The sequence below is a fragment of the Pogona vitticeps genome, chromosome 1 (assembly GCF_051106095.1).
Source record: "Pogona vitticeps strain Pit_001003342236 chromosome 1, PviZW2.1, whole genome shotgun sequence".
Taxonomy (NCBI): domain Eukaryota; kingdom Metazoa; phylum Chordata; class Lepidosauria; order Squamata; family Agamidae; genus Pogona; species Pogona vitticeps.
In genome coordinates, this window is record NC_135783.1 from 276,615,127 (window position 1) to 276,628,473 (window position 13,347).

The 13,347-nt window shown below is 38.5% G+C and overlaps 1 protein-coding gene across 1 annotated transcript in view; it reads right to left on the reverse strand.

The window, feature by feature from the left end:
- The window catches only part of SLC17A6 (solute carrier family 17 member 6), a 73,036-nt gene that overhangs the window by 10,247 nt on the left and 49,442 nt on the right, over positions 1-13,347 (reverse strand). The window contains exons 4-8 of the mRNA XM_020805580.3: positions 13,025-13,139; positions 10,452-10,539; positions 9,115-9,201; positions 3,454-3,596; positions 2,721-2,870 (exon numbers count right to left, since the gene is read on the reverse strand). Of these exons, the coding sequence (XP_020661239.1) occupies positions 2,721-2,870; positions 3,454-3,596; positions 9,115-9,201; positions 10,452-10,539; positions 13,025-13,139 (583 nt within the window). The remainder of the gene's footprint in view (positions 1-2,720; positions 2,871-3,453; positions 3,597-9,114; positions 9,202-10,451; positions 10,540-13,024; positions 13,140-13,347) is intronic.

Genomic DNA, 13,347 nt, shown 5'->3' on the forward strand with positions numbered 1-13,347 from the left:
TTTCTAATCAAATAATGTCACCATTGCAGAAAGAAGAGAAATCTGGCTTCTTTTAATTCTTAGGTAGAAACATGCTACCAGTTCACAACAACAAACCACTCATTTCCATCTCTATAATGTGTGGGGACAAGCAGGCAGATTTTGGAAGGCAGACTTGTGTGAATGGCATGGCCTATTTTGCATCTTCTAATTATAATTATGCCTACTATTCTCAGCTGCAGTGGAAGAAGGTCACCCATCATCTGTGCCCCTGTAAAATTTAACAGCCATGTTGATCATTTTCCACACATGGAATGGGAAGAGGTGATATCATGTCCTTTCCTCAGGTGGTAAAATGCCTTGGGCAAGCACAGTTTTGAGATACCTTGTTACATTTAAGAACCATCCATTTTGGATCTAGATACCCCCCCCCCAGGCTTATATTATTCACTTCTGACAAGATCTCTGTTCACCTCTCATACCACAGCTTGCTATGGAGAGAACCCTTCTGAACTTGCTTGGCATGTAGCTGATAAATGTAAGAAACCTGGCAAAAAGATTTCAATGTGCAAAGGATATATCATTGCATAGACAAGCACAACTTCAGTTCCTTTAAAAAAACAAAAAACACAAGTCATAGCTTTTCTAACAGCAGGTAACTTTTCAGTTAGGGCATGCCTTGCAGTCTATTGTGGGTCTTGAGAAGGCAGCTAGGTGAATGGAGAGAGAGTGTGAACAACAGCTAGTAAGTAATAGTCATACGTTTTGAGGTACCTAAAAGAAACTTTTAAGTAAATTTTTGAAGTGTAGCTACTTTAAAAATTTAAACTATAATAGTAACTAACTACTATTGGATATTAGAATCACAGCACAACCATTTTTTTTCTTAAAGTAGATATCCCAACTCTGGCCTTTATACAGGTGTTATGGTAGTTTAAACACACACACACACACACACACACACACACACACTTACAAATATATCCATGATACTGAATGTTCTGATAGAAATATCTAAAATCACTTCAGGGGAAATATAAATAATAATGTCCCATCACATCAATTCTGATTTATTGCAACCATTTTCAGAGTTTTCAAGATACAGAATACTTAGAAGTAGAGATGAACATGAACCATTGGATGATGGCCCAACAGGTGTTCAGCACCTTGCCCCTTCTTGCGGGCACCCATTCAAAGATAGTGCCCTGGCTTCCCTGCCCCATCTCCTCCAGGTGCTGCCTCTGAGTCGGTGCCTGCTGAAATAATGGATGGGGTGCCAAACCATGGAACACTTCTTGGACTATCATCCAAACTAGCATGAACTTCTGAACTAGTTACTGCTCATCTCTATTCAGAAGTGGTTTATAGTTCTGTTCTTTTGGAGGCATCTTTCAACTTGCCCAGGACCACATAGCCTGTCTCTACTTGCAGAATCCATAGAAGGGAGTTGAACTCCCAACATCTGGCTCTGCAGCCTGATACCTAAACCACTGAGCTAGCCAGCCAGCTGCAGGAAAAGATCCTTCAAGATCTTTTCTGCTTTGGGGCATTCTGAAAATTTCAAAGGGTGACCAGACATAGCTGCCTAGTGTTGCTCAGAGCAGCCACTGCAACCAAGTAGTCCCCGCAATATGGAGGCCTTGTGATTCAATCAGCTACATATGATCTGTGTGCCTGTTAGAGTTTGAATGGGACCTTAGGTTGTGCTATCAACTTCTGCAGACATTGGTAAACCATGATTTGTTCAAGAGTAGGAAAATGTTCGAGGACGTGGTGACGCTGCGGGTTAAACCGCAAAAGCCTTTGTGCTGCAAGGTCAGAAGACCAAGCAGTCGTAAGATTGAATCCACGCAATGGAGTGAGCTCCCGTTACTTGTCCCAGCTCCTGCTAACCTAGCAGTTCGAAAGCATGTTAAAAAATGCAAGTAGATAAATAGGTACCAACATGGTGGGAAAGAAATGGTGTTCCGTGTCTAGTCGCACTGGCCACATGACCACATAAACTGTCTATGGACAAACTCTGGCTCTACGGCTTGGAGACGGGGATGAGCACCATGCCCTAGAGTTGGACACAACTGGACTAAATGTCAAGGGGAACCTTTACCTAGGAAAGCGTTCTGACAATTTTTGACATATCAGTGCAATTCCAATCAAATTAGCAGTGGAAATACGTTGCATGGAATGTATAACATATACTGGTGTTGCAGCCAAGAGATAAAAGATAAGAAGTGGGGGGAAGTTGTGAATGGAGGAAGGTAGGCTTTGATAAACTGTTTCAGCAGGCAGGGCATATGGGAGGAGCATCAAACAACGGAATAAACATTGCTGGCCACTTTCTTAAAGAGACTGAAAATCTTCAAAATGAAAAACAACATGTTCTAGAAAAATGAGAAAGAGACTATTCCCCCTTTTGAGGCTGTATGACCTTCAAGGAGATCTGTGGTCTTATGTCCTGGGGACATTTTAGAAAGTGTTGTGTATGTCTTAGTCCAACTAGAATAGGCCCATTGAAACAAAGAATCTTGACTAAGTGAGTGAATAGGTAAATCCTGTTTATTCAATGGCTCTAACTCTAGTTGGAAACAACATTTGGATTTAGTCTATCTGAGCTGTGTGAAAAGTATTTTTCTGGTATTCCTTCAGGTAACATCCACATTCATTATGCAGTTGCTTGCTGGAAACACTCAGTTATAAAATTAAATAGGCAGCCAATTTTATTCACTTTAAATCAGTATAAGTACCTTGCTTATTTCAAATCCAAACACTTCTTCAAAGTAAGCTGGCTGACTAATAAGCAGCAGATAGAAAGTCCAACTTCGACAGAAGTTTGCAACAATTATTGCATAGACAGGCATAGAAGTAAAAAATTTTCTCCATGGAGTCTTGTATTTCTGAAACAAAGCAAGAAAATACAAAACAAAAAGGCAGTTTTAAATTGATGTTTTCCCCTTTTTATTATTTATCATGCAAACCGTCTCATAATCATGCAAACCATATTTTCAATCAGCAGATTTCACCATGCATGCTTGCTCACATCTGTTGCTACATTTGCAAAGGTAAAAACTAATGCATGTATATTTGGAACACTAGAGCTGGCAGGAACATAAAGCAATGCATGTCCTTACGCCATGTACTAAAAATATTTTCAAAAATCCCTAGTATTTTCCCTACTTTAATCGCACAAGCTGCTATCCTAAAACTGCACTCACCCTTTTAAAAGGCCTGGAACTAAATTTCTCTGTTGGACACTATTGTGCTGAGATTCCTATTGTTTACTGAACTGATTGGGAGTCACAATTGTTATTATGAGTGTCCCTCCTTTCAAGATCAAGATAGTTTTAGATGCACATGGCCCAACCCTAGTTTGTATATATGGAAATAATGACCATTTTCAGTCCATCTCCCAGCCATCCTGTAACTTCATTCTCTCTGGAGATAAACACAGAAAAGTAAACACTGTGGAAGAGTCCTTACTTCCATTGCTCCAAGAAGATTAGCACTCTCTCCAATACTCTCTTCTATGTATCTGCGTTCTTCATCTGAAATTGTGGGATGCTTTGCAGGACTCTCATATGATACCAAAAGCCAAAACATATACCAGACAATACCAAAACTTCCTGCAGAATGTGTAAAGGAAAGAAGGTTTTAAATTGAAACACTCTTAAAAAGATCACACAAGAAGCAAATGATCATTAGATTCTTGCCATTATATCTTATTTTTTTTAGCTTTGGCTAACACTGGAATTGATGACATTCATACTCAGCAATGAGGTCCACTGAGTTCAGTGTTTTCGGCAATCCCTCACTTAGCTCCTCTGAAGCTATGTTCCACTGAGTCCTGAAGAAATGGATATGAGTTTGCAATAATTTGGCCATTTTTACAGAATTTGCATTAAACTTGGAAAGCTTATGCACTTCAGCAAATCCATGCAACATTTCACGTTGACTCAGCAAATTGTATTGGTTTTGTAACAAGCAGAATGTATACTGGGAGAAATGTTCAAAATGTAATGCATATTAACCACAAGGGCTGGTACTGCAGTTCCACAACGACTGTAACCAAGAAATCGTTCATGAGCATGTGCACCTGAGGGGTCTTCTAAAGATTTCTTGGCAGTAGCATCTTCACCCAAAGACACAAGTGCCTGCTACTGCTGTATCTAAATTGGCTTGCTTCTTGGGCAGTGGGAAGTGATATAAAGGAAATGTAAAGATTCTAGCTTTCATCATTTCCTATCCTGCTCATATTTATTTGCCTTGGATTTTGGCAACTTCTGGCCTAGCTCAGCTCACAGATGCTTCCAACATCCATCCTCATTGAACTCTTTTCCTCCATGGGCTTCAGGTTTATAAAGAAGGGAAAGAAGAGGTGGATAGAAGGAGCAGGTTACATGAGGTGGCATGTCATCACTTCTCCAATTTGTGTGGGGCAGCCAACCATGTTAGAAGGGCTGCACTACTGTAGCATGGGTTGCTGGAAATCCACATGTGAGGCAATGAACTGAAAAGAAAAAAGCCAGTAACATAATGCCTTGGGACACATCTTCATGGCAATATGTACCACTCCCATTAAATGACATGAAGTCCCTTTGTACTTCACATGGAGAAGTCAAACAGACTGGATGTCATCACCCTCCACTGCATTGAGGGCCACAGGCAGGCCTACGGTGCATAAGACTACTAACTGCATCACATATAGCTCTGCTACTCCTCTGTGTCTCCTGGCATCTGTAGTCTGATGTGGCTGATTTACTCTGCCTAATGGTAGGGCTGACCCTCTCTCTATATAAGAAGCACCCCTGTCATCAAAGGAGGATGAGACAAATCCATGAAGGATATGATTCATCCATGGCAGGTCATCTTGGTTTACAGCCAGAGTAGTGTTTCCAGCTCATAGCTCCCTTGAACTGCAACAAGGGTGGAGGAGCAGGAGGAGCAATAAGGGGTGCGGAATGGAGCAAGAGGGAAACAATCATGAAGGAGCCAGAAATGGACCCAGAAGAGTCACAGCAGGAGCACCAGATCAGCGAGAGAAGATTCAGTTGTACTGCTAGCTGGGTTTGGCAGCACCCTGAGGCACCACAGAGGTTGCAGTGCACTATGACACACACTTTGGGAACCCCTGGTGTTGATAGTGTGTCAGACAAGGATTTGAGAGACTTGGGTTCAAATCCTGCAGCTATGGAAGCTCACTGGAGGATGGCAGGTTAAACCACTCCTTGAACATCTCATATACCTCAAAAACTCTGTTGGGGCTGCTGAAAATCAGAACTATAAAACAACAACAGCAGACACTGTTGCTATATTCTAGCTTGAGAATCAGAAGTACTGTCATTCTGGATGCCATATGTTGGGAAACAGCAGAGAGAGAGAGGTTGCATCCACATCCTGCTTGTGGGCTTTCAAAGGCATCTAACTGTCCATGGAAGGAAACAGGATGCTAAACTAGACAGGTCTTTGGCCTGATCCTGCAGTGCTCTTACATTCCATATTGCCCTCATGCTTCCAGTGTAGTTAGTCCTAGGGCTATTGTCCTGTGCAAAGCTAGACAGAGGACTCCAGGCAGCACACTCTTTTTTCATGGGGGGGGGGGTAGCAGCACTTGGCAAGCTGAACACACTGCATAAGACAGCTGAGAGCTCCTTCCAACCCAGCCTGATGGCTCCCCTCACAAAAGTGAGGAATATGCTCCATAGATGTCTAATAAGGTGGAAAGGACATTGGAAAGGCTCTTTTTTTTGCAGGTTTTCCCCCACTTCTTATGACTGTACCCTTATGAGTGAGGTGAAGAGTTAAAGCACTCTCTGGGCAGTTTATAAGTTAATTGTGTAAGCTTCATGTTGCCCTCCCTGCAAGCTAAGTACTCAGTTGACAGACCCTGAAAGAATGGAAGGCTGTGTTCTTGAACCAACTAACTGGGATTGATCGCAGGTAGTGAACAGAGTTTTGTCTGCAGTACAGCAATTTAACCACCTTACCACAAGGCTCCTTTTCTTACACTTCAGGCAGTGCAAGAAAAGAGATAACTGATGGGAGGAAGATACTCCTGACTCTCCTCTTCTTACTATCCACAGGAATGTGTGGCTAGAATGTGTCACCAGTTCCTTTATTACATCCTATGGAAGTCTGGTGATAAATTCAAAATTCTCTGCCAGAAAACTCTGTGGTACTTCCCTGAACACAGCAGAGAATTCTAAGTACTCCACCAAATTACAGATCTCAGGAATCTGCAGGTAAGAGTTGTGGCAGTTCATGTGGAATCAAACTGTTACAATTCTGTAGCTAAAGCTACAGGAGGCATGCGGGTGGGGGGGGGGGGGAATAGAAGCTTATCTATTGAAAAGATCCCTTCTGCCTTTCCTTTTTAAAATATTTTTAAACATACCAATTTATATATTTCTTAAATTTCCAAAATAAATATAAGAATACAAAATACTAATACAATCTAAAACACAGTGCACCCCCATACCTACAGGACCCTTGGGAGCAATACTTTTATTACGAACCTCCTTTCCAAAATTGTATTGATTATTGCTAAAAGGTGTTCCCCTTTCCTTTTCTTGTCAATTTCTTCATCACATTTCCAACAGGCCTTAGAATAGTTTGAATTTATTATGTTCAATTTCACCTGAGTCATGTACCACCTTAAACTATTTTTTTAAAATATTCCTTTATTCTTACCGATATTAATCTTAAAACTCTCATCTTCCAAATTTTTGTCCAATCCTCTGTCCTAATTTCTGTCTTTAAATCATGTTCCCAAATTGATTTGAAACCTTCTATTTCAGTCTCTTTTTTCTCTTGTTCCAAAACTAGGTTATAAATTCTACTTACTATTCCCTTCCTCAAAGCATCTTCCTGCATGTCTTCATGTGATGATAGAAATTGTTCATACTTAGTACATTCTTTACATTTAGCATTAGTCTGTAACCATTCATTTGTCCAACTATCTAAATGGATATAATTATACCATGATAGTTTATTAGTTTGAAGTTTAACTATAATCTGCCTTTGTTTTTTTTCTTTTTCTACCTCATATATAATGTTCAAAACTTGCCTAATTAAATTATCCATTTGTCTTTCCTTTATAAAGCCACATTGATCCTCTTTAATATAATTTGTTATAAATCTATTTAATTTATTTGCTAATATAGCAGTAAAATCTTAGCATCTTTATTTATTAGAGATATAGGTCTATAAGATCCCGGATCTGTTAGATCCTTGTTGGGTTTTGGAATAAGAATCATTAATGAGTGTTTCAAAGAAGGTGGCATTGTCTCTCCTTCCAATATTTTATTATAAACATTTTTAGCTTAGGTATCAAAATGGAACTAAGATTTTTATAATATTCTGGATCCAATCCATCAGGGCCTGGTGTTTTACAATTTTTCAGTTAATTAATGACTTCAGCAATTTCTTCTTCTTTAATCTCGTCTTCTAATATTCTTTTATCACATTCCAATAATTTAGTTTTTAAATACTCATTTATATAATTTTCTATATCCTCTTTCAGTGCATTGTTTCTTTATATGATTTCTGATAAAACTCTTGAAAAATCTTCAATGTATCTTTCATGATATTACACCTCTTGCCTGTTCTATCTTTAATTACCCCAATCATGTTTTTAATCTTCTATTTTTGCACATTCTATCTAATAATTGTGAGTTTTTATTGCTAAATTTAAAAAAATCCTCTTTATATACATGAAATGCTTTTTGCCTTCCTCCTTTCCACACAGCCACATATCAAAACTTTTCTACACTGTCAACTGTAACTGAATTAATTTTAATAAAGATGTATTCTAGTTAAGAATCTAGTTTAGGTGCAGTTTATCATATTCTGCAGAGATATAAGTGCAACATGACTGAGTCATGGTCCTCATTATACATAATCTGAAGGTCTGAATATTTTTGCTTTTGGGAAAATTATAATGCATCTTCATGTGACCTATTTTTCCTATGCTTGAAAACCATTTTGAGTCATATTCCCTTCAAAATCCCTTCAGAGCTTTTTCTCATCCTACTTGCAACAGCATGCAATATGAGATGGAAAGTTACGAGGACCATATTCTGAATCATATTCTCAGTCCAAAAGCTCTCTCTTCCATATGCAAAAATAATTCATATCCACTGGGCTAATGCCTCTTGTTCGCCCAAACTGAGAACCGTTAGGAGCAAAATATAAGGAAAGGCATTCTATCAGTTCCATTAAATCTAGTGACTATTGATTTATCTGGGATCTGACACCTGTCACCCACAGTCTTCGAACTTCCAGTGAACTATAATGTGAACTATAATGCCCCCTCTATGTATTGGTAATGTAGCATATTCAAAAGGCACATCAGTTAGAGAAACCGATTGTCCTCTTAGATTTGGTGACATAACTAGGGTCCTTTAATATGGTTTCTTAAGGCTACAAGCTGTACAGTTGATACCATCATAAGAACTGCCACAGCTCCATCCTCCAGAATTCTGGAATTTGTAGTTTGGTGAGGTACAGAAAATTCTCTGCTAGAAAACTCCAGTGCTGTAGTTTGGGGGACTGAATGAAAGTCCTCTAGCTGGGAATTCCAAGTACTTCAGTGAACTACAAAACCCAGAATGCAGAACCAAGGCTGTTAAATTGTATGAAATTACTATAATTGTGTATTGTAGATGCACTCCATTGGATTTCAGAATACTGATATGTATCATGTGGAACATGATGCTGGATGATCATGAAAATGGTTTCCTCATTTTAATAGCTAAAGTGAAGTACTGTACATACTTATTCTTTGTTTCCTCCAGGGAACACTACACTGAAGGTATGGTTTCTGCCTCCCCCCCCCCGCCCCCATTTACCCTTACAAAAATATTGTGATGTAAGTAAGATGGATGGATAGTGAATCACATAACACCTGCCAGAGAGCATCACAGGGGACATGAATCCATGTTTCCCCAGCATAAATCCAATATTCTATCTTGAGTTTTCCCATGCTGTGTTTTAAATATTTTATACCTATTTTCTTGACTATCTATTCATCGTCATAATAACTCTGATGAATAACAATTAAACAGTTGTTGAAATAAAAATTTAAATGTCTAATAAAGCTATGGTTATAAAGTCATGATGCAAGGTTATAAGTGAATATCATACCATACACATAGAAAACAGAAGGCCAGCCAGTATATTGCACTAAGATCCCAGCCAGTGGCATTGCAATGACAGCACCTGCATAGGAACCTGTAAAAGAAGATAAACATTCATCACTGGAAATGCTTACTAAGGTAGCATCAGCAGTGAAATTCAAATTACATTTGTTTTAGTCTTATATTCGAAGCCTATCAGGTCAAAAGATGAAGGAAGGCAATAATGAAGAAAACATTTGACATTTCTGAAGAAAATTGTTCTCTCTTTTCTGTTTAAGCATTATTGATGGCTTGTTTTATTATTATTTAAATTGTGTTTAAACTTTGATGTATTGTTTTTGCTAGGGATGTGTGGAAGACCATGATTTACTTTGTGCCTGACCACTGAAATCGTTTAGTGGGAGATTCAAAACAGAGTGGGGGGAATGCTTTTTCACAAAGCACAAAGTAAAATTGTAAAATTCTCTGTTAATGGTATCTTGGATATTTTTATATGGAGAATGTATAAATAACGGCATTCCGTGTCTAGTCGTGTTGACCACGTGACCACTGAAACTGTCTATGGACAAAACGCTGGCTCTACAGCTTGGAAATGGGGAAGAGCACCATGCCCTAGAGTCGGACACAACTGGACTAAGTGTCAAGGGGAACCTTTACTTTTACCTATAAATACATGAAGGTTTGGGCCTTCTTGGTGGGTATATATCATTTTCAGTATCCCTGGCAGCATTATTAGTTGTTAGGGAATATGGAATGAGTTGCAGTTACTCTTGTGCCTTTCCAACAGGCCTCTGTTTGAACAAAATGCTGAATTAGCTGGATTGTTGGTTAGACCCAATGGATCTTATTGTATTGCTAAATAAAACAATCTTTAACTTTCAAAAATATGTAGGGGTCTCATTTGAGATCCATCTGGCTCCTTTATTAGCTCAGAAAGCATTAACTATATTAAAATGTGCATCTACATTCTTGACTTTTCCTAATACCTGTTTTAGCACCCACAGATTAAATGCCAGGAAAATCGTAAATTGGTATGTGGTAATAAGCAAACATTTAACATTATTGGTTTGCCACCTTAGAATTTAGTTCTGATTGATGAATGAATCCAAGCATATTTCCATAAATCAGAGTGTCAGAGTTTAGGAATAATTACTCAAATTTCCCATTTTTGTTCACAGGTTACAAAAGTGTGAACCTGCTATTCTGAACTCCTTGATTTCTGGAAACTAATCCCACTGCAATCAATAGGTGTGAAACCTGATGATGAAGTGGAGGAGAAGTGTGCGATTTATGTCAAAGACTGTTAGAGAAAAGAGAAAATAAAACATTGAACAACGCACTTACCACAGAAGGAAGTAGTTGCCAGTCTACTTCTCTCTAAAGGAGGTGCCCATTTGCTCCATATTCCATGGCAGGCTGGATAAGTGACACCCTGTGAAGTAGGTTGTTTTGTTAAATACTGTACCTGCTGCAACTAGCACAAAACAGATTAGTATCAGGAATAATAAGGAATAGTCTTCAGTAGGTGAGATGCTGACTCCAGATCTAGAAGCAGTACACTCTTAAGACTCTCTGTTATTCTAATACAGGCTTACCACAATTGACATTAATTAGGCAACTACAGTAGCTTGCTTTTCTTTCATAACTGGTCAGTTGGGAGATAGCATGACTTTGTTTGATTCTCTGATTTCTTAGACATATAGTACTGAAAGATTTGCATGCCTGGAAAGGTAATAATGTAGGAGGAGGAAATCTATGGTTGTGTTAATATGTGCCCCAGCTCACAGCTGCATGAAATTTGGAGACATTTGTAAGATTACATGCATTCAGGGAAACATGTGAGGAACGGCCTCACCTGCACATGAATGTTACATGGAAAATAATATTCTGGAGGGAAGAACCTCTGCGTATGGAGGTTTTCCACAAGATTCTGAATGCATGAAAATCAGCAAAATTTTGGCATGTAATATAAGACACATTTTGGACCCCTAGAGTGTGGCAGTGGCAGAATTTGTCAAAGGTAGAGATTCCCTTCAATTGGGGAATGAAAACATTGGGGAATGAAAAGGTGTTTCCTCTCCTTTCTTTGCAAGCCTCAGCAATGAATCCAACCAGGGGTAATTTCATCTGCTACCTTTAACATGGCTTTCAGATAAGGCAGCATGAGAGTGTTAGCTGGACCAGGAATAGATTAATTGTTGACTAAAGTTTCTGTTAGGCAATTCTAGGATCATCAGACTTTTCCTGATTCCTGACAGTTGTCCGAGGGCACAAGTGGATATCTCTTGTATAGAGATGGTTGCCAAGTTTTCTTTCTCGTGATTGTGTGGATTTATGTGACTCATTTCACTCCCGTTCTATCCTGCCTTGGCCATTCATAGTACTCAAGATTAACATTCCCAGATGGTCTCCTACCCAGGCACTGACAAGAACCAAGTCTGCTTAGCTTCGACCTGATTGTGCCATCAGACCCCATCAAAATAAATAAATAAATAAATAAAAATCACAAATCATTAGAACTGTAGAACTAGAACAGACCCCAAGAGTCCTCTATAAAACTCTACACGGCTTGGATTCAGGCTATTTGAAAGACTGTATATCCCCTTTTCAGATCTTTGTGAGAAAATTTTCCATCTGTCCCTCCAGATGCATTCAGTGAAGATATAAAAAGATGGCCTTCTTTGGCTATAGAACTCCTCAAAGGGGAGACCAGACTGGCTTGTCTCCCTGGGGTTCCTCTTCTGACAGGGAAGAACTGGTTTATTTAGGAGTCTATGATGACTGACTGGTTGTTCTATAAAGTTTTTTTTATCTGTTGTATTTTTAAATTGTTTTTAAAGTGTTTTAGTTTTGTGCTATATTTCTAACATGACAAATTATTTAATTTGACTGCAGTATTATCATTTACTGTGTTTTAGCTGTGTATGTTTTCAATTCAGTTGTATATATTGTTAAAATTCCTGTTGTGGAGTGCCTTGGGTTCTGCACCAGACAAGGTGGGAAATGAAAAATAACATAAAATAAAATATTTATAGTTCAAACCCCTGCCAATATAAGAAAAACATATCATATTCATAAATATAAATATGAATACGGTTGTTATATGGGCTCTATACTTCTGGCCTCATACTAGGAACATCTTTCAACAGTTGATTGTAATTTTCCTAAATATTCTAGAGAGAAAATAGTTTGTAGAGCATTAAACCTTTTGTCATTTAATAATTTAATTGTTGGTTGCTAATTAAGAGGCTTAAGTCTGGGAAACTGCTGACTATCAGAGGAACACAGAGCCTTCATTCTTTCATGCTGTTGCTACTATATTAAAATAAACATAGATAAATGTCTATATCAAGAAAGGAAAAAAGTGAATTAATTATATTCAATGAATTTTTATTTAATGAACTCCTCTGAAGGAATATATTTGATTTTCTCAGAATGAGTAACACTTTTTATTTTAAAAACTTTTACATTTTAAAAAATCTTTTATTTATCAAGGGCTGATGTACAATAGTCTTCTCCTTTAAAAAAATCAACTATTTTGGTCATGCCCCATTCCACTTTGACTATCTTGGGAGGTGGCTCTCAAGAAGCCAGCCAGTCTTGTTCACAGTACATTTGTTCACCCTGGTCCATCCCCATACTCCTTGTGCCTATTCAAGAAGACAGAAGCTTTTTTTTTTCTCCCTTCGTTCTTTACTGGAGTTCTCATATCTTTTTACCAGCTTTTATATATCTTCCGAATGACTTCCCACCAATACATTCATATGCAGCTCCTATAGTGCATACTTGCCCGAGCAGGCCCTCAAGGGCAGCCCTTATGTAGAGGCTGAAACAGAGAAAAAATGTTATGTTGAGGGACATAATGTGGAACAAGCCCTTCCTCCTGTTCCAGTGCACTGGGGAGCTCTTTCCCATACCTCAACAAGACCTTGCAAGATTCTGACGAAGATGACACATCCATAATGCACTCGAGCTGCAGATGGAATTAACATATTGAGAGTGGACGTCAGTAGGATAGCTGCACCAAACACCCTGGAAGAAAAAAGAAAAGTAATGGGATGTGGTCCTGTTTAAAACTGTCCTTACATTATAACGATTATTGATCTGTCTTTTTATATTTCTGTTCTCTGTGAAACAGAGAAACTAATCAGATTTGTTCCTCTCCTCAAAAAAAGACAACAACTGTTCCCCCCACAAAAAAAGAGAGCCTGCTTTAAGACAGGTGAGGACTATGATTTCA